At 39.4% G+C, this 23,268-nt stretch overlaps 3 protein-coding genes across 4 annotated transcripts in view; 1 reads left to right on the top strand and 2 right to left on the bottom strand.

Annotated features, from left to right (window-relative positions):
- Positions 1-5,304: 5,304 nt before the first annotated feature.
- Positions 5,305-17,960, bottom strand: BCAS2 (BCAS2 pre-mRNA processing factor). The gene is made up of 7 exons (XM_006064812.3): positions 17,772-17,960; positions 17,573-17,665; positions 15,683-15,753; positions 12,947-13,108; positions 7,443-7,493; positions 6,832-6,912; positions 5,305-5,608 (listed from the first exon to the last, which is right to left on the bottom strand). The coding sequence occupies exons 1-7, from the start codon at positions 17,862-17,864 to the stop codon at positions 5,482-5,484; spliced, it is 678 nt and encodes a 225-aa protein (XP_006064874.1). The 5' UTR covers positions 17,865-17,960; the 3' UTR covers positions 5,305-5,481.
- LOC102401117 (peptidyl-prolyl cis-trans isomerase FKBP1A) lies at positions 9,330-9,656 on the top strand. The gene has a single exon (XM_044944519.2). The coding sequence runs from the start codon at positions 9,330-9,332 to the stop codon at positions 9,654-9,656; it is 327 nt and encodes a 108-aa protein (XP_044800454.2).
- Positions 17,961-18,840: 880 nt separating the features above from the next.
- Positions 18,841-23,268, bottom strand: part of DENND2C (DENN domain containing 2C) — a 41,079-nt gene continuing 36,651 nt past the window's right edge. Inside the window, exons 16-18 of one of the 2 annotated variants that reach the window (XM_006064808.4) lie at positions 22,169-22,408; positions 21,838-21,924; positions 18,841-20,788 (exon numbers count right to left, since the gene is read on the bottom strand). In XM_006064808.4, the coding sequence (XP_006064870.2) occupies positions 20,757-20,788; positions 21,838-21,924; positions 22,169-22,408 (359 nt within the window). In that variant the 3' untranslated portion in view covers positions 18,841-20,756. The remainder of the gene's footprint in view (positions 20,789-21,837; positions 21,925-22,168; positions 22,409-23,268) is intronic. The other variant, XM_006064809.4, reaches the window with a different exon arrangement.

Genomic DNA, 23,268 nt, shown 5'->3' with positions numbered 1-23,268 from the left:
TGTCATCACTATTCAGGTGTAAGATTCCTGGTTGGTAAAAAATTAAGAGCAAGACTTGTACCAACAAGGACCTACTGTATAGCACAGGGAGCTATACTCAATATTTTGTAGTAACTTATAAGGGAAAAGAATTTGAAAAGGAATATGTATATTCAGTTATATACACATATATATACAACTGAATCACTGTGCTGTACACCTGAAACTAACGTGAGACTGCAAATCAACTATACATTTTAAAAAAGAGCACGACTTGCAAGTTGTGAACATTACTCAGTTCCTATCTCACTGAACACAACCCAGCCACACGGCACACATGAATGATTGGATTGAAGTTGGAAAATCAGTTTTTAATTGAGCAGCTGTGTGCCCAGCTAAAACTTCTTTATAGGAGAGGATAACACATACCAGAGAGACAAGTTATCCCTCCTACAGTAAGTCACTGAGAGAGGAAACTGAGTTTACCCCTTTCAGTTTTCATTCCAATCCCAAAGAAAGGCAATGCCAAAGAATGTTTAAACTACCACACAATTGCACTCATCTCACACGCTAGCAAAGTAATGCTGAAAATTCTCCAAGCTAGGCTTCAACAGTACATTAACCAGTGGGAGGAGAGTAGAGGTGAGGGGGAAAAAAAACCCAACAAAAAACAGTACATGAACTGAGAATTTCCAGATGTTCAAGCTGGATTTAGAAAAGGTAGAGGAACCAGAGATCAAATCGCCAACATCCACTGGATCATAGAAACAGCAAGAGAATTAAAAAAAAAATTTACTTCTGCTTCATTGACTACACTAAGGCTTTTGACTATGTGGATAACAACAAACTGTGGAAAATTCTTCAAGAGATGGGAACACCAGACCACCTTACTTGCCTCCTGAGAAATCTGTATTCAGGTCAAGAAGCAACAGTTAGAACTGGACATGGAACAATGGACCAGTCCCAAATTGGGGAAGGTGTATGTCAAGGCTGTATATTGTCACCCTGTTTATTTAACTTATATGCAGAGTACATCATGCAAAATGCCAGGCTGGCTGAAGCACAAGCTGGGATCAAGATTGCTGGGAGAAATATCAATGACCTCAGATATGTAGATGATACCACCTTTATTGCAGAAAGCAAAGAGGAACTAAAAAGCCTCTTGATGAAAGTGAAAGAGGAGAGTGAAAAAGCTGGCTTAAAACTCTGCATTTAAAAAACTAAGATCATGGCATTCGGTCCCAGCACTTCATGGCAAATAGATGGGGAAACAATGTAAATAGTCACAGATTTTATTTTCTCGGGCTCCAAAATCACTGCAGATGGTGACTGCAGCCATGAAATTAAGACACTTGCTCCTTGGAAGAAAAGCTATGACAAACCTAGACAGCATATTAAAAAGCAAAGACAGTACTTTATTGACAAAGATCTGTATAGTCAAAGCTATGGTTTTCCCAGTAGTCATGTATGGATGTTAGAGTTGGACCATAAAGAAAGCTGAGCACCAACGAATTGATGCCATTGAACTGTGGTGCTGGGGAAGACTCTTGAGAGACCCTTGGACTGCAAGGAGATCAAACTAGTCTGTCCTAAAGGAAATCAGTCCTGAATATTCATTGGAAGGACTGATGCTGAAACTGAAGCTCCAATATTTTGGCCACTTGATGTGAAGAACTGACTCATTGGAAAAGACCCTGATACTGGGAAAGATTGGAGGCAGGAGGAGAAGGGGACACAGAGGATGAGATGGTTGGATGGCATCACCGACTCGGTGGACACGAGTTTGAGAAAGCTCCGGGAATTGGTGATAGACAGGGAAGCCTGGCATGTTGCAGTCTGTGGGTTCACAGAGTCGGACGCAACTGAGCGACTGAACTAAAACTCTTCAGAAGTAGGACATAGCAGAACACTTCCAATAGGTCAAGGCGGGGGAGAATAGGAATTTCATAAGGACATTGAGCAAGTCACGTGCAAGTTAGAAATGTGTGCCAGCTCACCTGGGCATCCTGCTCCTCAAGGTATAAAGATGGTACCATGGTAGTAGACATCTTTGTGATGAGAGCTCTCAAAATGCTTGTCTTTAATCATACCACTCCAATCCCAACTGGTTACCCTCTACTGAGTGTACAGATATAATCCTGGGATCTTCTTTCACCCATCTCCTTGGAAGAGTCCCTCTACCTTTCCTCTGCATTAGATCAGAAGAGTTTATCTTCCAGTAGCTCCTTATGATGCTCAGGAAGTAAATGTTTTTAAGATCTCATTTGACTGAAAATGTCTTTATTCTGTTTATTCTTAACTGATAATTTGACCACCTGATGAGGCCTAGGTTGTAAACTTTTTGTAAGAATTCTGAAGGTATGGCTCCATTTTTTTCTTTCTAGCTTCCAGAAATGATGTTGAATGAGCTGGAAGATATTTTGACTGATTTTTTTTTTTTTTTTAATATGTTACAGATCTCCCCTCCCTGCGATCTTGCAGGACAGGCTTTGCTGTCATTATATCATAAACATAAACTTACCTCTGCAATCCAGCAGAAGGTAAAGAAAACATGGAACCCAAGGAACTGCAGCAAAAGCACAAAGATTATAGGAGACTGTGAGCAGATGGAGGTAGAGGGTGCTCTCCTGAGCTACAGGAGAAATGGTCTGGGCGTCAAATTTTTGAGTTGTCCACAGTCAGCAATGGTGATCTTCCTGCTGGTCTTGCTATTATTACTGGACCCAAAATACTCCATGGCTTCCACAATATTCATACTCTTTTTTAAAAAATTAATTTGTGCCAGGTCTTAGTTACAGCTCTCAGGATCTTCCATCTTTGCTGTGGTGTGTGGGATGGGCATGAAGGATCTAGTTCCCTGATCAGGGAACCTGGGCCTCCTGAATTGGCAGTGCAGAGTCTTAGCCACTGGACCACTGGTGAAGTCCCTTACTCTCTTTTCACCTTGCCAAAAATCATGTGCTTCCCATCCAACCATTCAGTCTTGGCAGTGCAGAAAAAAACTGGAGATGATGGGCTTATTAAAAATTACGCAGTTCAGCTGAGGTTGAATCTGGGGTGAAGGGAGAGAAAGAATGGGGGAGAACGGAACTTGATGTGACAGAACAGTCATGCCTACCGGGGGGGATGTTTCTTGCATATGAACCCCTTTGGGAATCTGATGTAAATTATACTCTATTAAAAATGCATACATACATATAACAGGATGTGAAGTAGTTCATGGAACCCCTGAAACTATTCATAGATCTTGAACCAGTTAAAAATATTGTGTATAACCTTTCAGATATTTGCCCATATGATAGAAAATCACTTCCTTTTGTGTATTACTTAGGAATTTTCCTAAGAAAACTGAGAAAAGTTAGAAGTAGAAATGGAGAGGGTGGGAGAAGGATGCTGTTTCCAGAAAACTAGAACATAGAAAATTCCTAAATCATACAGGACTTTTCCCTTTGAATGTGGCTAACCTTGACAAGTATATGAGCAACCCATGGTGCTCAGTCATGTTTGACCGAGTCATGTTCAACACATCATAAAATTTTAAAACATTGTTGAAAATGTAATTAATTCCCCTCCCCATTATAAAGACATACATAGCAAGCTTTATCTTCAACAGTCTTAACATGCTACTGAACTTTTCCTAGGGTTTGGGCTATTGTGATGCATTTTAGATGCTGATTCTAAATCATTTAAGATTTTTAAACTTCACCACTGTACCTTTTTTTGGACGTTTTCTAAGTACTTCATACATTTCTCTACTGTCCTTCTCTAATTAAGCAGTCAACAGCTCAGGACCAATGGGCTTCTGACTGAAGCTAAAGACTTGCCAGTTTCAACAAATTTCATATATTCATTTTCCAGTCATTTTTAAGAGCAACATATGAAAATATTTAATACATAAATACTGCCATATAAAAGATGAGTAAAGCTGATGGTATGAGCTCTACCTAATAATATTGAATATTTGATAGATCACAAATGAAACTCCATATTATTATATATCGAGAAAAAGTATGAGTGCATTGACACAAGAATTTTGATTTTTAAAAAGTCATGTACAAATTATGGACTTTTTTGTAGCTTTAAAACCACTGACCCTTAATATTGTCAATTATACTCCGCCCCCAAAAAAGGACTATACCGTCTGTAGAGTCAAAGCTATCATTTTTCCAGTAGTCATGTATAGATGCAAGAGTTGAACCATAAAGAAGGCCGAGTCTGAAGGAACTGATGCTTTTGAATTGTGGTGCTGGAGGAGATTCTTGAGAGTCCCTTGGACAGCAAGATCAAACCAGTCAATCCTAAAGGAAATTAACCCTGAATATTCATTGGAAGGACTGATGCTGAAGCTCCCAGTACTTTGGCCACCTGATGCAAAGAGGTGACTCACTGGAAAAGACCCTGATGTTGGGGAAGATTGAGGACAGGAGAAGAGGGCAGCAGCAGAGGAGACAGTTGGATGGGATCACCGACTCAATGAACATGAGTTTGAGAAAATTCCGGGAGATGGTAAAGGACAGGGAAGCCTGGTGTGCTAGTCTATGAGGTCACAAAGAGTTGGATGTGACTTAGTGACTGAACAACAAAAAGCACTATTAATATAATAGGTTTGACAAGTTCTAGGTTTTAATGCTAAACATCTTTTAACTTTTTTCTGGTGGGAGTTCATCTCAGTGATTTGTAAAAGGTCTCTGTACAGGAAGACTATGTATCCTTTGATATGTTGCAAATATTTTTTCTGAATTGGTTAGGAATCTTTTATAATTTAATTCTTTACAAGTAGAGGGATAAGAAGACACCATGGTGCTAACTACTGGATTCAAAATCTTGATGACACTTTCTAGCTAAAAAAACTTCAGCAAATTACTTCATCAGAACCTGTCAGTTTGTATATAAGAAGAATATGTAATTCCATAGGCTTTTGTGAGGATCCATTTTTTTTTTTTAACTCATGTAAGTTTAGTTCATCTACCTCAAGTGCTTAGACAGTGCTCAGCACATACCAAGCTTTATGTAACTGTTGCTTACAGTGATGATGATCACAGATAACATATATGGAATCACTGTATTTCTTTAGTCTTGTTTGGTAATTAAAACTTTGTTTAGAACTACCTCTTTATTTGAAATACTTATATTAATAAACCAAAATTTCCAACTTCTTGTACATGTTGAAAACTTCCAGTAAGGATCTCTTGGGTACAAAATATGGTCCCAGTGACTCAAAATTAATTTTATGAACAAAACATTATTCTAAAGCCATACTAATCTTGGAAATCTAAAGTTCCCTTTTTTTTAAATAGCAAAAACACAAAACAAAACAAACCACCATCATGTTTAAGTTTTTATTTTACTAAAATGTACAAATAGAATACAACTACCCACATTTTATGGTTTCTAAACATATAACCACTGATGGTTTCCAAAAGATGCTGTTCTTCATAGCTAAGATGCCCGATCTGTGAAAGCCCAGCGTACCTTCCTCTCCACCCACCGAGCCAGTCTATTTCAGAAGTCTTGCCGTATGTTTTCTTTGTTTGCCTCTCCGTGTTGCTGCTTCATTTGAAAGAGCTCATTTTCTAATTGTACAATAGTCCTTTCAATCTCATAATTCTTACTGACCAGGGATACCCAGCTAGAAAAGAAAACAGAGGGGAAAATTACCTAAAGCGAAATTTCTCTTACAAGAAGATGTTTACAGTATACACATAACTATACACATTTAGAGTACACATTTTAAACCAGTATATATATATTTAACCATAATACTAACCTTCACTTTTAGCTTTATATTTTCAAAGCTGAGGCACAATTAGGGGGGAAAGTGAGTAAAGGGTATGTATATAGGACCTCTCTGCACTACTTCTTAAATTGCATGTGAACCTACAATTATCTCAAAATAAAAAGTGTAAAAAAAGAACAAATTAGAAAGAGCTGAAGAGATATGAAAAAGTGGTTGAAGTTAGTATTAAATTGGGTTAGAAAAGGATAGAAAACAGGGCAAAGGCAATAGTTAAAAATGATGAAGAAATTTCTACAGCTGCTAAGATAGAATTCCACAGATTCAAAGAATCTTCCCCTTCTCCCAGAAAAAAGTCTCTAGGACAAATGAAACAAACACACATGGACACGCAGAAGATTGTATCAGCTTGAAGAACAGCGTGGAAAGATGCAGTAACAGACTGATGACATGGGTACTCGGTGAGGGGAAGGTGGAGTAAGGACAACGGTGTGGGTGATGAAGGCAGGGAGATCAGGGAAAGAGCAAGTCAAAAAAGAAAAGAAACGATGAAAAAAATGACTGTATTCAGAGATTTGTACAAATTTGAGTATATGAAGAACAACATTAAGAAAACAAAATATATAAACAAAGGGGAAAAACTCCTGAGACATACACAAATGATCAAGAAAGTAAGGAACAGTGATGATGATCACAGATAACATATATGGAGCCACTGTATTTCTTTATTGTTTGGTAATTAAAACTTTGTTTAGAACTACCTCTTTATTTGAAATACTTATATTAATAAACCATCACTTTCCCTCCTTTAAGAGTTTAAAAATAGACTTTTTTTCCTTTTAAAAGGTGGAATTCTATTCAGAACAGTAGTAGTGGATGGAAAACAGGGGGCTCTAAAATCAGAATAAATTGGCAGTGGTTCAGTTTTTTGTGTAACTCTAACTTCCTTTCAAGCCCATACTTCAGAAACAGGCAGAAGCAGTGAAGACTGGGATTCCGGAGAAGCATTTCTTTGATACTTGTGGCACTCATTTGAATACTGTTTGAATCATATTGTTGAATCTTGATCTTAACACGTGGCAAACAATTTAAAAGGTGATGGAATTACAGATACTCACGTTGACTCCATTTCTCTTAATTTAGATCCAGCTGTGAGTTGCATGTTCTTTCGTTGCCAGTTTAAGTCTTGAATATGTTTCCTGTAAAAAAAAAAAAAAAAAAAATTTATATAACCCACCTACATTCTAACGTAAGACTAAAATCAACAGAAAAGTCTATAACTAATACGTCTTAATTGCTTAAGAATGGATAGTCCTTCCTTCCATGTGCTTTTCCTTCTCTCTGATAACGTCTGTTCTGTTTTTGGTGAGTATTCTTTCAGATACTTTCCTGTATGTGTATATGCATACAGAGATTAGGGTGTGTGTGTGTTTTTAATTTAATATAAATCATATTATACATATTATTCTACTACTGTTTCCTTCTAAAAGTATCATTTCAATAATTGCAAACTTGCAAACTGCAAATGACCCCGGAGAGATGTTTTCAGATCTCAGGTCTATTTCTTTTCAACTCAGGTAGGGCAAACCCAACACTAAACGGTGGACAGAGTGGATTATCAATTATTTACTCTCATATGACCACAGTCCAGTGGTTCCTTTTCCTTCTTATTGTATTTACTAAGGATTCACCTAAACTTCATTCTAAAATAGAAAGAAAAACAATTTACCTTAACTTCTGAAGCTCTTTCTGGGCGTGCTCAATCATATGAACTAGATTTCTAAAAAAGAAAATCAGATTAATGTACATTAAAATCAAATAGTGCTAACTAAAAGTACACTGTCTAGTTGACACAAGGCCAGGTTTTTCTGCTAAAAATAAGCCAGTATTTTTTGAGCTCCCTGTGCCAAACATCATGTTAGACACTCTACAATACTAACTTAATTCTCACAAGAGTTCTTTGAGGTAGACATCATTATCCCCATTTCACAGGTTAGGACACTATATTCAGATTGAGTAACTTGGTCAAGGTAACATACATGATTAAGTCTCAGAGGTGAATTCAGGTCTTATAAACTCCTGAACCCAAGTTGTTTACTGATAATTCTGATTTCGTGGACTTATATCACGTCTTAAACTGTTATTTTCTTTACACGGAGAAGATGAGGGAATATCTGATGAGTACACTCATTTCATCACTCCTGAGTACACCTCCTTTTATCTCTATTTCTTCACCTACATTTAGTGTGTCACTCTCTCCTCCTGTCTACTGCTAACTAGAGAGAAGAAAAGAACTGTTGTGGAAGGCTGTAGATTCAGATTCCAGTCCAAATCAGCTCTAACCAGCAGAGGGGAGAAGTTGAGTTATACAGAGTTCCCTGCAATTATCATTCGAGAAATGACTCAAGGGTAGAGTTCGATCTCTCTCTTTTCCTAAACTACAGCTTTACGAAGATATAATTCATATACCCTATCAATTTCCTCTTAAGGCAGCAGAGTCCATCTCAACCATACTGGCTCTACTATGCTCTTGCTCTAGATTCAGTATTATTTCTGGGCTTTTGTGGCTCCAATTTCCTGCTCCCCTTCTGAGTTAATTCTCCTATCTCTACCAACTGATTTTCAAAAACTGACTCTAATTCTATAGAAATTTGGTCTTCAAACAGTGGTGCCTCTCCAGGCTTACTTTCAGCTCATCCCACTTTGACAATTATTCCACCCTGAAGACAATAAAGCTTAGTACTCTATTCCTGACCTCTGACCATTAATAGGGAACTTTCCTTTGAATCACCTCTTTCTGGAAGCCCAGCGTATTTGTTGTCTTCTCCCTTCTTCTAGCTTCCCTCTTAAACACACAAGTCCCTCCTCAAGTATTCTGAATGCTGAAACTGACCACACCATACCATGGGAATCAGAAGACTTGGGGTCTAGTCTCAGCTCAGCCCTAAATAGCTATGCTTCCTTGGATGAGTCATTCAATATCATGAGGACTAAATCTGTTTATTTGTAAAATTAGGGGCTGACCCTGAAGGTTTCCCTTCAGTTTCAAGTAAAGAATTCCCTCCTTATTAATGAAATACTGTTTTTTTAAAGCAGTTCTGCACGAAGACCTACTTAAAATTGAAAAGTTTTCTGCCCAGCATATCGGACATCTGTGAATCCTATCACAAAGAAAGAAAATTTACTTTTCATAAGATATAGTATAGTTCCTCTGGAGAAACATCCATTGGGTTTGGAGGAGATAAAATAATAGGCAAAAGAAAGACCAACACTAGAAAGTGTTATGCAATTAAATGGAAAACAAGTGATGGGCACAGTGATCTGTATAGTTACTCAAAAGAGGGAGAGTAACAGAGGCAGAATTTTAATCAGGGAAGAAAAGGAAACAGATTAAAGTCATGCCTTGAATAAGTTGAATTTGGGTAGAATAGTTAAAAGGTATTTCAGGAGGAGGTAAGGCCTGAGTAAAGGCTCGGAGGCAGATTTTATGATAGTCACCAAAGAGAGGACTAGACTTTTGCTTTGAATATCAAGTTAAATAGCCTAGACCTTGCTTGGTCCACGCTGCCCGTAGCGGAGTCCATCGGCCAACCCAGCGTCCACCGCTACCGCGGCCATGGGAGTGCAAGTGGAGACTATCTCTCCTGTAGACGGGCGCACCTTCCCGAAGCGCAGCCAGACCTGCGTGGTGCGCTACACAGGGATGCTTGATGATGGAAAGACATTGGATTCCTCCAGGGACAGAAACAAGCCCTTTAGGTTTGTGTTGGGCAAGCAGGAGGTGATCCGAGGCTGGGAAGAAGGGGTTGCCCAGATGAGCGTGGGTCAGAAAGCCAAGCTGACTATCTCCGCAGACTATGCGTATGGTGCCACTGGGCACCCAGGCATCATCCCACCAAATACCACTCTCATCTTTGACGTGGAACTTCTAAAACTGGAATGACAGGAGTGGACTCCTCCCTGAGCTCCCCATTCTTGGATGTGCCACAGAAGGATCTGGCACCTCCAGACGCACACAGTGAGTCTGTATGGAGCTCTTCTTGATGTTCCACTGCATTCTATATAAACATCTTCCCAGACTGAATGTGTTCTGTCACCGGCTTTGCTCTTCCCCTTTCTCCTTGTATGTGTGTTGACCTGAACTATATGCCATAAACCTCAAATTACTCAGTTTGTTTCTGTTTTGGGGTGAAGACTGAGTTTCAGTCCTTTGGATCTAAAGTTTCCAATTAAGTATTAGTCAAGTATTAACAGCACAAGTAATGGGTTAACTTTAGACTAGGAATTGGTGTTGGGGGGGGCGGGGTGCAAGAATATTTATTATTTTGGATGAAAGTTTTATCTCTTATATATTAAACGTTCTTGCTGCTGCACTGCAAAGCCATAGCAGATTCGAGGCGCTTTTGAGGGCCGAATTATTCTCCAAGTTGAGAGATGTCCTTGGGTTGAATTGAAAGCCCTACCCAAAACTGCAGTGGGAAGGGGGAGAGCATTTGCCTCCACTGCCCCACCCTCACCCTCCTCGTAGACCCTCTGCCTTTTGAAAGCAGATTGTTTTCACTGAGATGTTGGACATTGCAGATGTCTGTTCCCTGGGCCAGCAGAGACCTCTGATACCTTCATGGCCTGGCCTTTGTTTTTTTCTCCCATCCTGTGGTTTTTCTAATGGATATCCAGGATTTTTGTAATCACATAGCTATCCAAGCTCTACTTTCTAAATTTTAAGAACTTTAATCGAAAGTTAAATTGAAGGCGCTGTTTGCAGACATGTAACACCCATGAAAGTGCAGCCATCACGACAAATCCCTGAGTGTTGTCTTAAGAAAATGCTGCTGGCCATCAGAGCTTCAGCATCTCCTGTTTTCTGATGCTCAGCTCCCCCTGCTGATCCTCAGTTTCCTGGCTCCTTGCCCCCTCTCCCCTCGGTGCCGTCCTGTGTGGTGATCTGGTGAGAGACATCGCTGTCTACTCCCCAGCGTACTCCCACCTGCTGCACCACACATGACTGCAATAAAAGTGCTTATGCTGGCTTTTCTCAAAAAAAAGAAAGAAAATGAAAAAACAGCCTGGATATTAAGTAAAGAATAATTATTAAAGCTTTACAGCTTTAATTATGGAAGCAATGTTCAATCTGAGGCATCTCTTTCTCCTCCACCCCACATCTGTTTTCCTCCATTCCTAGAATGTTCTTACTCTCCTCTAAACATCCATATTTCACCCTTTTCTGAAAACCTTGTACACTGCTGATGGGAATGTAAACTGGTACAGCTACTATGGAAAACTGTATGAAGGTCCCTCAAAAAACTAAAAATAGAACTATTAATACCATATGATACAGCAATTCCACTCCTGGGCATATATCTGAAAACAAAATGAAAACTGTAATTTGAAAAGACACACGCACCCCAATGTTTGTAGCAGCACTATTTACAACAGCCAAAACATGGACGCAACCCAAGTGCCCATCAACAGATGACTGGATTTAAGAGGTGGCACATATGTATACATCAACAATGGAATTACTACTCAGTCAAAAAAAGAAATATTGCCATATGCAGCAATGTGGATGGTGCTAGAGAATACTATGCTTAGTGAAATAAGTCAGAGACAAATACTGTATGACACCACTTATATATGGAATCTCAAAAGATAATACAAATAAAATATACACTCAAAACAGAAACAGACTCACAGATATAGAAAACAAACTTGTGGTTAACAAAGGTGAGGGAAGCGGAGGAGGGACAAATTAGGGATAGGTAACAGATACAAACTATTGTATGTAAAGTAGATAAGCAACAAGGGTATACTGTATGGCATGGGGAATTATACCCATTATCTTGTAATCACCTATAATAGAGTACAATCTGAAAAAATACCAGATCACTATGCCGTACATCTCAAACTAAAACAAAACTCAACTGTACTTCAATAATCCCCACCCTCACACCTCATTCTTGTACAATGGACCTAGTCCTTAACGTCCTTCTCTGGATCTCTGTAGTTTACAGACCACAATGCACAATGCAGCACATGCCTCCATACTACCAAAATGCACTACTTGGTTATCTGGCCTAGAATATCTTGCCTCCTCAACTAGATAAAGAAAGCTTCTTGAGAACAAAAGTCACATTTTCCCACTTTATGAAATACATGTTGTTTTGGATTAATTTGTTCTCTTAAACTTCTTAATCATCCTAACTCCACTGTTCCTTTATTTGCCTTGCAACATTCACAATAGAAACTGAATTATTTGTTCTGCAGTTTCTTAAATTCTGGATTTTGCCCACAGATCCTTATGTGACCACAGAAGTTTAATGATGATTCTGAAAACTTGAGAAAAGCTATTTATCATTTTGTGACTTTTGCTTTACTGTTTCAGGAATCATCCTCTAACAAATGGTTTTATGCAGTCATGAGGTTCAATGGCCTTAAACTGTTAATAGAAATGTGGGATTTTAGGGCTCAAAGACGCTATGGAGATCATCTAACCACTAACTTTTACGAATTGGAAACTGAACTTTAAATACTATAGACAGCAAAACCTAAAGCTAATTATGTGGAAAAGAAACAGGAATTCAGTAGCACTCTTGTTTCTAGTGTTAATTCTCTACTCACAATCAATTTTCATTATCTGCAGATTCTGTACAAGTGAATTTGCCTATTAACTCCATCCTTGCAGAGTTCTGTGATCATTCATGGATGTGCTCAAAAGTAGCAAAAAAATCAGAGTTGTGGACATGCGCATTTCCAGCTAAAGCAGAACAAGGAGATACTCCACCTTCTTGTTGCAGGTCTCATGAAGAGATAACCAGAGGAGAGAGTGTAATTTCCAACTCTGGCAAGCTACTTAACACTTCTGAACTTTGTCTTCTCTTTTATAAAATAAATAAAATACAGAACCTGTCACGGTGAGTTGTTATAAAGTGTGTAAGACTATCGTCTATGTGAGATGTGTATAGATATATATATACACATACATGTATGTTATTTCTCCCAAATACTGAAATGGTTCAGTATTTGCTAATTCAGTATTCAAGGCCACTTTAAAAAGCAGAAAGTGCAACTAATGAGAGCTGACTGTTATAAGCAACCCCTCACATTAAGGATTATAGTCTACTACCAAGCTGTTTTGTAAATCAGAACTTGCTATTGCAATGTTACACAATATATGTGTTAGGTTTAGGTCCCCTTAAACAGGTGGGATGGGTTAAAAAAAAAAAGGTTTCTTACTCGTTATACACTTTCCAGGCATTGCATCCATGCTGGGACATTAGCTCCAGATTCTCAATTCGAACTGCCTGATGCTCCAACTGCGCCATAGAATTGTTTACGCACTCTTGCCATGCAGTGATGTCATTTTTCTGACCAGAGGAAGGGGCTGGAAGTTCATATCTGAAATTAAACAACAATGAAATAAAACCACATATTCCTCCAAATCTTTCTCTCTACTCCCAACAGAATGCCTCATAGGTCTACACACACTGTAAAAACAGAAGACTGAAAAAAAAAAAAGCCAACCAGATGACTGAAGATAACATGTAGACCTTGCAATAATAAGAAGCCTATTTATCCTAAGAATCAATTTACAAGTAAGATTTAGCATTATGATATACAGTAACAAAAAACTGTTCACTTCAATGTGAAATGATACAATAAGCTACAGTATACATTCACATAAAGGGCTGTTATATTAGCTATTAAATGTTACTAAAGACTACTTAGAATATTAAAATGTTTGCAATACATTAAGGGAAAAAAATCAGGATATGAAAAACTATGCTATCATTTTGTAAAACACACCTACATCTATCCACCCTCCTACCCACATATCTACACCCCTCTAGAGAAAAAAATGGCAAAGGTATATAATGATTTTTACATTTCACACTCAGTCTTTTCTCTATTTTTAATAATACCCAGTCCTTCAAAACTGCCAATATAGCCAGCAACATACACTCTTCATAAACCCCAGCTCATTACTGAGTTGCTACAAACTAACCTTCAATTTCCATTTTGTTATTTTTATTAGATACTATAAAAACTTCACATCATTCCTATGAAAAATTGAGGGACATGCAGCTGGGACTAAGAAGTGATAAACCATTTTCTTTTTTTTAAAAAAAGCAAATTTTACACATGCATCACGAATGTAGCATTTTGAGGAACTTCAGATCATAACCCACAGTAAGAAATATTTTACACTGTGACACAGTATACAAATACACATAACTGAACAGAAGTTTTACAAAGCAGTACTTAACTTTACATGCAAGGCATTCTGATATTTTTTTATCTTCCTTAAAAAAAGTGCTGTGATGTCTTACTAAACTTGACAATCAACTGCTTAATGGATTATAACCTACTTATGGGTTTAAAATATGCTGTTATGAAAGAGCTACTATTGTGAAAACCTTTAGAGCAGAAGCAGCTAGAAATGTGAGAACTAAGGAGTCTTGGAAGTTTTCCTGCTTTTATCATGTCAGGCCAGATAGGAAATGGAGCACAAGAAAAGAAGAAATCTGGTCCTTTGGTTCTATAGGCTCAAATCCCTTATAATCTGTACATATGCTGAGAGGATAACTCCACTGTTCACGTGGCCCTCTCCGCTCTGCCAGATTATATATTGGTTCTCATCATTTCAGAGTTATCTTAGAGCTGAAGGGGACCTCAGATGGTAAGCAACCGAATTCTCCATTTTAGAGAAAGTAACAAAAGAATGTTTCGGGTTTTTTCCCTGAGGAAGGAGAAACAGTTTTGTAGTAAAGTGGTATGGGAAGGGAGACAGTAGAACCAAAGTCAAACTATGCAGGCACTCTGAGTTTACTAACACTGTCTGTGTAAGAGTGAAGCACTACATGTCTAATCAGGAACATGTCCTTGGGAGTTCTTAAACATGAACTTAATTATAATTTTCCATTCTCTTGTTATTGGATTTTAAAAGTTTATATTTTAATGATGGTGGAAAGAACATTTTTGAACATTAACAAAAGATTATATAAACCATTGAGTGTAACTATTATATGAAAAAACATGTATTAATATAAAAGCAGACAAGTTTTTTTCCCTTTTCCACATTTGAACATGGCTACAGAAGTTATCAATAACCTCAGATATGCAGATAACACCACACTTATGGCAGAAAGCAAAGAACTAAAGAGCTTCTCGATGAAAGTGAATGAGGAGAATGAAAAAGTTGGATTGAAACTCAACATTCAGAAAACTAAGATTATGGCATCTGGTCCCATCACTTCAAGGCAAATAGAGGGGAAACAGTGCAAACAGTGACAGACTTTATTTTTTTGGGCTCCAAAATTACTGCAGATGGTGACTGCAGCCATGAAATTAAAAGACGCTTGCTCCTTGGAAGAAAAGTTATGACAAACCTAGACAGCTTATTAAAAAGCAGAGACATTACTTTGCCAACAAAGGTCCATCTAGTCAAAGCGATGGTTTTTCCAGTAGTCATGTATGGATGTGAGAGTTGGACTATAAAGAAAGCTGAGCACCAGAGAATTGATGCTTTTGAACTGTGGTGTTGGAGAAGACTCTTGAGAGTCTTCTCTTGGACTGCAACGAGATCCAACTAGTCCATCCTAAAGGAAATCAGTCCTGAATATTCATGGGAAGGACTGATGCTGAAGCTGAAACTCCAATATTTTGGCCACCTTATGTGAAGAACTGACTCATTGGAAAAGACCCTGATGCTGGGAAAGATTGAAGGTGGGAGGAGATGGGGACGAAAGAGGATGAGATGGTTGGATGGCATCACCAACTCAAAATGGACATGAGTTTGAGTAAACTCCAGGAGCTGGTGACAGACAGGGAGGCCTGGTGTGCTGCAGTCAATGGGTTGCAAAGAGTCGGACACGACTGAGAGACTGAATTGAACTGAAATGACAGAAGTTTTACTAATAAATTAAAATTAAAGAATGATCTGAGCCCAGCTGAACCAAGAATAGGACTTACCGTTTCATACTGAGCAATTCAATTGGTTGTCGAGCAGCCAATCTTTCAAATTCATTTCTCATTATGTCTGTCTGACATATAAATTGAAGAATTATTTCCAAAACCATATCAACAAACAAATTAAAAATCACCAAACAAATAATGGATCTAACCTACTTAAATATTTATACTTTACTACTACCTATTATATAGATCACCCCCCACCCCCAACTCTTCTCTGGAGTCAGTGCTCTCTAGAATGTGAAAAGTACACAGGCATACACCCATTTCATATGGAAAGGGGCCCTCAAAGAAAAGCCGTTTTTGTTGTTTAATCACTAAGTCATGTCTGACTTTTTTGTGACCCCATGGACTATAGCCCTCCAGACTTCTCTGTCCATATAATTTTCCAGGCAAGAATACTGCGGTGGGTTGCCATTTCCTCTAGGGGATCTTCCCGACCCAAGGATGGAACCCATGTCTCCTGCATTGGCAGGTGGATTCCTTACCCCTGAGCCACCTGAGAAGCCTCTAACAATCTTACTATTTTCAAAAAAATGTGGTATAGTTCTACCTCTTTAGGTCCAATGTTTTAGTCAACATTCTATTTCATTTAGACTGAAAAGTAAGCTAAAAAGGTGTTCTAGAAGTCCATATTCACTGTTTAAAAGTTCTGCATTAAATATGTCTTCGTTGGAGAAAGCCTTTTCTGGACTACTGCTGAGCTTCACATAACTCTAAGAAAATATGGTTATTTAGTTTCCAGTAGAGACTAAGGCATTCTAGATAGAACCCTATGCGCAGTGACAGAGTAAAAATTAACAATTAGGTAAGAAAGAAACTACAAATATACAGTACAAGCTGTCTTCAGCTGTGTAACATCAGAGCCCTTACTTAACTCACGTGACAAGTGACAGATCTGAACTTTTAACTTAACTCTCTTCAAAGACTGAGGCAGCACTCACAGGGCTAAGTTATAAAAGGAATTCTAGGCATGAATGGCATACATTAAGCATTCATTAAACTGGCTTAGAAGCTCTTCATACATTCACTTCTCACCAACTCAATGACACGAGTTTGAGCCAGCTCCGGGAGATAGTGAAGGACAGGGAGACCTTGGTGCGCGGCAGTCCATGGGGTCTCAGACACGCCTAAGCGACTAAACAATTAGACCCTAAACAGTATTTTGGATGGGCTTCCTTTGTAGCTCAGTTGGTAAAGAATCTGCCTGCAGTACAGAAGACTCAGGTTCGATTCCTGGGTTGGGAAGATCCCCTGGAGAAGGAAATGGCAACCCCACTCCAGTATTCTTGCTCGGAGAATCCCATGGACAGAGAAGTCTGGCCGGCTACATACAGGCCATGGGGTCGCAAAGTGCCGGACACGACTTAGCAACTAAGCTACCACCCACAGTATTTTGGTTGCACTTCTAGGCTGAATATCCAAACGGTTCGATATGGTTCACTTAGATATTATTTGTCTCTACAATCAACGACATACATTCAGTAAATATTTAGGCTTTGAAACAAAGGCCGCAATCCTGTGGCTCTCAGAAGCTTTAGGTAATTAGGCTTTTGTGTATTTAAAAAAAAAAGCCTAGATCACTTGTTTTATACTTAGAGGAAGAGGATACCTTTGAGAATTTACGCAAAAAACCTATCTTGGAAAGACGTAACACTAATTTTTGTATTGTTAGGTCAGTTGCGGAGCCCTAGGAAGTCTTGTGGGTCTCAGAACTCTGGAGAAGGCTTATCTATGCAGCTATTTTCAACTGACTGACAATACTGACAACAGGGTAAGTAGTAGTGAAGCAAGTAACACTTAGCTGGAATTTACAATTCACTTTTAAGTGGCAAAGGCTCTCGATCCAAAAGGGTTCACTGTGCGCTGGGCTCAAAACATCACACTTACCTCAAAAGCAGAATAATCCGGGGCCGTCAGGTAGCTTAGATAGTTCTTCGTAGGTCGGTATCTGCGAGTTTCCTCTTCCACCAACGCCGCAGCCTAAGGACGAGAAGGGGCCAGGGTAGGAGCAGCAAATTGTTAGGCGCTTCTTCCGGCACTATGGGCCAGCAAGCGCTGGGCCAGTTACACAAAACCCCGAACTTACCGCTTCGCGAACACCAGGCGCTTCATAACCCTGATCAAAATACGGCAGCGCATCCACCACAACCTCCCCGGCTACCAAACCAGTGCCCGCCATCCTTAGGTTCACTGGCGTTTTCTAAGTCTGCGCGGGCTCAGGTTCACTTCAATACTCCAGTGCCCGACGCTAACGTAATCACGTCACCTGCGCCCGACACTAACGTAATGACGCCACTCGTGCATCTGCTTTGGTGCACGCCCAGTTGTTAATTCAGAGGGCACGCCCGCTAGAAATTGCTCGGCCATTTTTTTTGTTTTGGTCGGATATGACGTCACTTCGTGGTTTCCCAGAGTCCCCGTTGCGTCTGTTGCCTGTGCCCGTTTGCTCCATCTTTTTTGCCGTCGACTGACAGCGAAGTGCGGAGGATTTGGGGCTTTCGGTTTCGACCAGGATTCGAGTATCTGGAAGTGGAATCCTTTAAAATTTTTGGCGGGGAGAAAGATACTGGGTTCCCACCTCGGCATTACTCCCCTACCCTTCCACCTTCTTCCCTTAAACTTCTTTCCCTTTGCAATTCCTGTGTTCCCATTATTCGTTGTTCTCGGCGTCCTGAGAAGCTTTGCAGTGAATAAATGCAGGGAGCGGGCTCTAGTCTCCGGTTAAAATTGCGAGGCTTTAGGCCTGCAGAAGGAAATGAACCTGATCTCCCCGCCCCAGGGCGAGATGGGTGACTGCACGTTAATCCCATGTTTTAAAAAGGCTGATTTTTGCCTTCAGGGCGTGTCTAAAATCCAATCATTTTGCCTTTACACCTTTCGGTAAAGAAGAGCTCTTCTCATTGCCTCCAACCATTCCTGCTATTGCTGATGCCCGTCTGGTCCCTGGCTTCTATTTCCCTTCGACCAAGCAGGGAAAGACCAAATAATGTAGCAGCAGTATACCCTGTGCCCGGTGTGCAAATCTAGACCTGGACTTCGCCAAGAGCTTGAAAATGTTGGCCAAGGTTATCAGGCTTGGTTACTTTAGGACTGTTTATCCTTTACCTACCATTAGATAAGTGTGTTAGCTATAGATTTAAATGAAGTAAAACATCTTTACAACTTAAGCAATTTTATTTCAAATTCTCCAAGCGCTCCATGGTATTTTTTTGTGTTTATTCATTAAAAGATCTGTGAACAATATTTTATACAAATCTTGAGCGATTATCTTACAAACATGTCCAGAATTCGTAATTCTTTACAAAAACAAAGCAAAACAGACTTAAGGAAGGAGCTTCAGATGGGAGGGATAAAAATAAGACTCCCATCCCTGAAGTAAAGGGCTCCTCACAGAGGGATAAACACTCAATTCCCAGTTACTGATTGTTCCCTCAGGGTGGGAGTGTCAGAAGAGACCAAATGGGGAAATGTCTGGTAAAAGTCCCACTGGGGTAAGCTGCTTAATAAACTTTTTTTTTTTTTTTAAGACACGGGCTCAGTTCTATTTTCTGGACCCACATCTATAGGAATTGTATTAGACAGCACCCATCTTACATGTTGTCTGCTTCAGATCCATCCACACACACCTGAATGGGTTGTAATGACAATACTGCAAAAGTCAGTAAGTTGTATCATAACACAACGATGTTTTAAGTTTGAATATTTTTTATGCAGTTAAAGCCATCAGCAGGAGTTGAAGAAAACAAACTGACACTTGCTATAACATTTATCAATTAAAATTACACCATGGCTGACAAATTTCTCTTTCAAATCACTGCTACTACTTTAGATATTAAAAGTTGGGGTGATTATGTGGTGTGTGCCCAGGAAATGTCCATATTCTGAGTCCAATTTAGAGAAAAAGTCCAACATTTCTAGAAGAACCAAGAAAAGAGTCTCAGTTGGACACCTGTAGCATGAAGTCCTGTATCCTCAGAGCTGCAAGTTGGCTCTGGTGCACTTCAGCTTAAAGCAAAAAACAAAACAAAAAAACCTTTTCCAATAGCTATAATCCCACAGAGCCCAATTTTCCATCTGTAGGAATAACCAGTTTTGTTTTAAAAAATGAATGGTCCTGGCTTCAGTTTAAAGTTATTTAAACTCTGAATTCCACTTTCTTCATCAATGAAATGAGAGATGCAAACAGTTGATTTAAAGAGTAAATTCAAGATGACATACACACACGTATCATTCATGGCACAAGATGGACCCTGAAAAAAAGGTAGTTTTCATGCCCTTGAGACAAAATTTCCCTATTAGTTATATATATTTTCTCTTTTGGCCATGACCAGGGAAGGAAACTGTCCCCTGCAGTGGAAGTGTGGAGTCTTATGCACTGAACCACCAGGGAAGTCCCCCTATTAGCTGTAATTTCCCAATGTTTAATGTCGATACATGAGGGACAAGCTACCCAAGTGCCACACAATGTGGAAGGAATGTTGTAGGGTATCTATTTTTATAAGATACTCAACAACAGTGTTAATAAATAGGACTTCCATGTGAGATTCCCCTAGCTTTAAACACTTCCCCCCCCGCCCCGCCCCTAAAAAAAGAGATGAATATATTCCTTAAACAGCCCATAGGTTTAAAGCTGCCATGGTATTTCAGTGATGAGAATTATGTGTGAAGGGCTTGTGTCCTCTACTTATATCATGCCTCCCTAGTACCTTAAATGCAGCACTTTTCTCACTGTGCTCGACTTTGAGCTGTTTTAAAAAATGCAACACCATGTCCTTCTCTTGTAAAAGACAAGTGTCTTCATAGGCTAAACTCAAAACACAAAGAATGAGCCAAGACTCAAAAGGCCACTTGAAAAAATCTGGAGGCAGACAGAGTAAAGTAAGTATAGGTTCCAGACTACTCCCAACAATTCTCCAGTGGTTACTACAGCAGCAACAGGAGAATCCTCCAAGAACCTGGCCCACTCTGTGACCTTTCAACATTTTGTAGAATACTTCAGGGCATCCTGACTCTTGGAAAAATAGTTTCTTTGGCAGTTTCTGTTCTATTCAGGATGGAGACAGTCAAGATTTCATTTCTTCTGCAGAAATTTCATTTTACTTCCTAAAGGAAAAAAAGAGTGAACTCTCATTAGTTCATTTTTATTTAGGATACATTATTTGATGCAAGGGATTAAACCTAGTCATTCAGAACAGCCCAGGAGTAAGCTGCCATCTCAAGTTATCAGTTGATGTGTTTAACCACCAAAAAACCTAAACCAAACATACACACACAGAACCCCCAAATGTCTATTTGTAGACATAGAAGGAAACTCAGACATTATCTAATCCTGCCATTTTCAAATCTGACTTCAGGTTAAAATTGCTTTTCCTGCTCTCCAGAGATTTCCTGGAGCCTGGTGAGGGGTGGGAGTGGATTTTATTAATTTTTTTTTTGCCGCACCATGCAGCCTGCAGTGTGGGATCTTAGTTTCCCAAGAAGGGATTGAATCATGCCAATTGCAGTGGAAGCTCCAAGTTCTAACCATAGAACCTCCAGGGAATTCCTTGAATTTTCATTTAAGTTCTCCAGAGAGTCTAATATTGTAGTCACAGCTGAAAACCACTGATCTAATCTAACACTGTGGTATAAAGATGAAGTAACAGCCCTAGGCATAATTTGAAGTGTAAAATTAGAGACTTGCAGGAAATCCTCTTTTGCTTCAGATGCCCTTAACCAGGTATTTTTAACCTGGAGTGCATGGATGGGCTTCAAGGGGGTCCATGAACACCCTAAAAGTATATGCAAAATGTGTTTATATGCTCCAAGGGTATTTTTCTGGAAAAAGGTGCAGTTTTTAATAAGATTCTCCATAGGATGTGGTCTAGAAAAAGATGAATAATTATGATATGCAAAATTCTTATATCATAAGGAAGCTTCATCTGAGGAAAACAGTCCCATGGACAACTCTGACGGAGAATCCTAACATCTGAGAGTCTTGTCATTCTCCAAACACTGTGGAAATAGGGTCATGGTTTCTGGTCACTGTATGCAAGGTTATATTGTTGATGCGATGGTAAAGCTTTTGTGATGAGGCATGCGTACATAAAAGTTTATCTTTTTTTTTTTTAACTATATTTATCTAATAATAATAGGAAAACACAGCAACTTACCAAGACTTCGCAAAATTCTATTCACTCCGCTGGGCTCAGACTCAGGAATTGTTTCCAAATACTGGAGCGCCCGGACCTCAAACAAACCTACAAAGAAAACTCATTCTGCTCAAACTGTCATACACTCAAGACTGAAAATCAACTGAATAAAACTCTGTGCTCATTACCAGTGTGCTTCCGGAGCTAAAACAATATCACAAAATAAAAATTTTCCCATAATAAACAACTGATCGTGAGTCCTTGTAGCCTTATGTTATTTTTTGTTTATATTATTTTCAAATCTTTCAAGTGCTCACTAAATATAGAGGGAGACCTTTAGGATGAAACTGACCTTTCACCCCACTTTTCCGAAGCTCTCGGTCCTGGATGAATCCTGCAAACATTTGCGTTTCCATGAAGAGATCCAGGAAGTGGCGTACACTTCGGGAGGTGTGAGATTTACGAAATGGCTCCCTTTGGAATACACGCTCCCCACGCTCAGTGACAGTCATGCTCAAAGAATAATGTCCCACCAGCTCCACAAAAAACCTGACAAATGCTTCGGACACCAGAGAGTTGAGTGTCACATCTTCTGCAAGATGAAAGAAAATAGAAAGGGGGAAAAAATCCCCTAAGTTTTGTGTTTATAGGGACACTGGCTCTGGTTATAAAAGTTGACACCTATGGAATCATAGATTAAAGGTCAGAGAATAAATATAGGAATTCTAATTCTCAGCTTTCTTGCTCTCTTCATGACCAGAAAAATAGCAAATGGCTTATATCCTTACCGTCACTGTCTTCCCACACATACTGTGGTCTGCACATCTGTAATTTCCCTGGAACTGCTCTTTCAAAGACCAGTGAGAACCAGCTGGGTTTAATGTACTCTTCAATTTTTAGTCCTCCTTAAAACTCTGTGCTGCACTTGTGCTGCCCTCCTCCTCATTCCTTCTGTTCCACAATTTGATGCTCTTCCTGATTCCTCTCCTGCCTTTATGACCAAACATTTGTTTTACTCTTGACTCTTCTTCTTCTTCCTGGGATTGGTCTTTGGACCCCTTCTCTTCAACATTCCTTTCCTTAAAGAGCTAACTGGCATGGAGAGAGAGCTGACTTTCTTTGTCAATAATTCTCAACCTCAGATCTCCAGTCCTGATATTTCACATAAATTCACCTTCCACACTTTCAGGCTACATTTTAGGTGATCATCAATTGGCTGTCCCATTAGCATTTATATTCCTTTTGTCTAACAGTCACCATCTAGGGCATTTCCTGGCAGTCTAGTGGTTAGGACTCTGTGCTATCATTGCCCAGGGCACGGGTCTGATCCCTGGTCTGGGAACTAAGACGCTACAAGCCGCTGCTGCTGCTGCTGCTAAATCGCTTCAGTCGTGTCCGACTCTGTGTGACCCCATAGACGGCAGCCCACTAGGCTCCTCTGTCCCTGGGATT

The sequence above is a fragment of the Bubalus bubalis genome, chromosome 6, assembly GCF_019923935.1.
Source record: "Bubalus bubalis isolate 160015118507 breed Murrah chromosome 6, NDDB_SH_1, whole genome shotgun sequence".
Taxonomy (NCBI): domain Eukaryota; kingdom Metazoa; phylum Chordata; class Mammalia; order Artiodactyla; family Bovidae; genus Bubalus; species Bubalus bubalis.
This window is presented reverse-complemented; position numbering and strand designations above follow the sequence as displayed.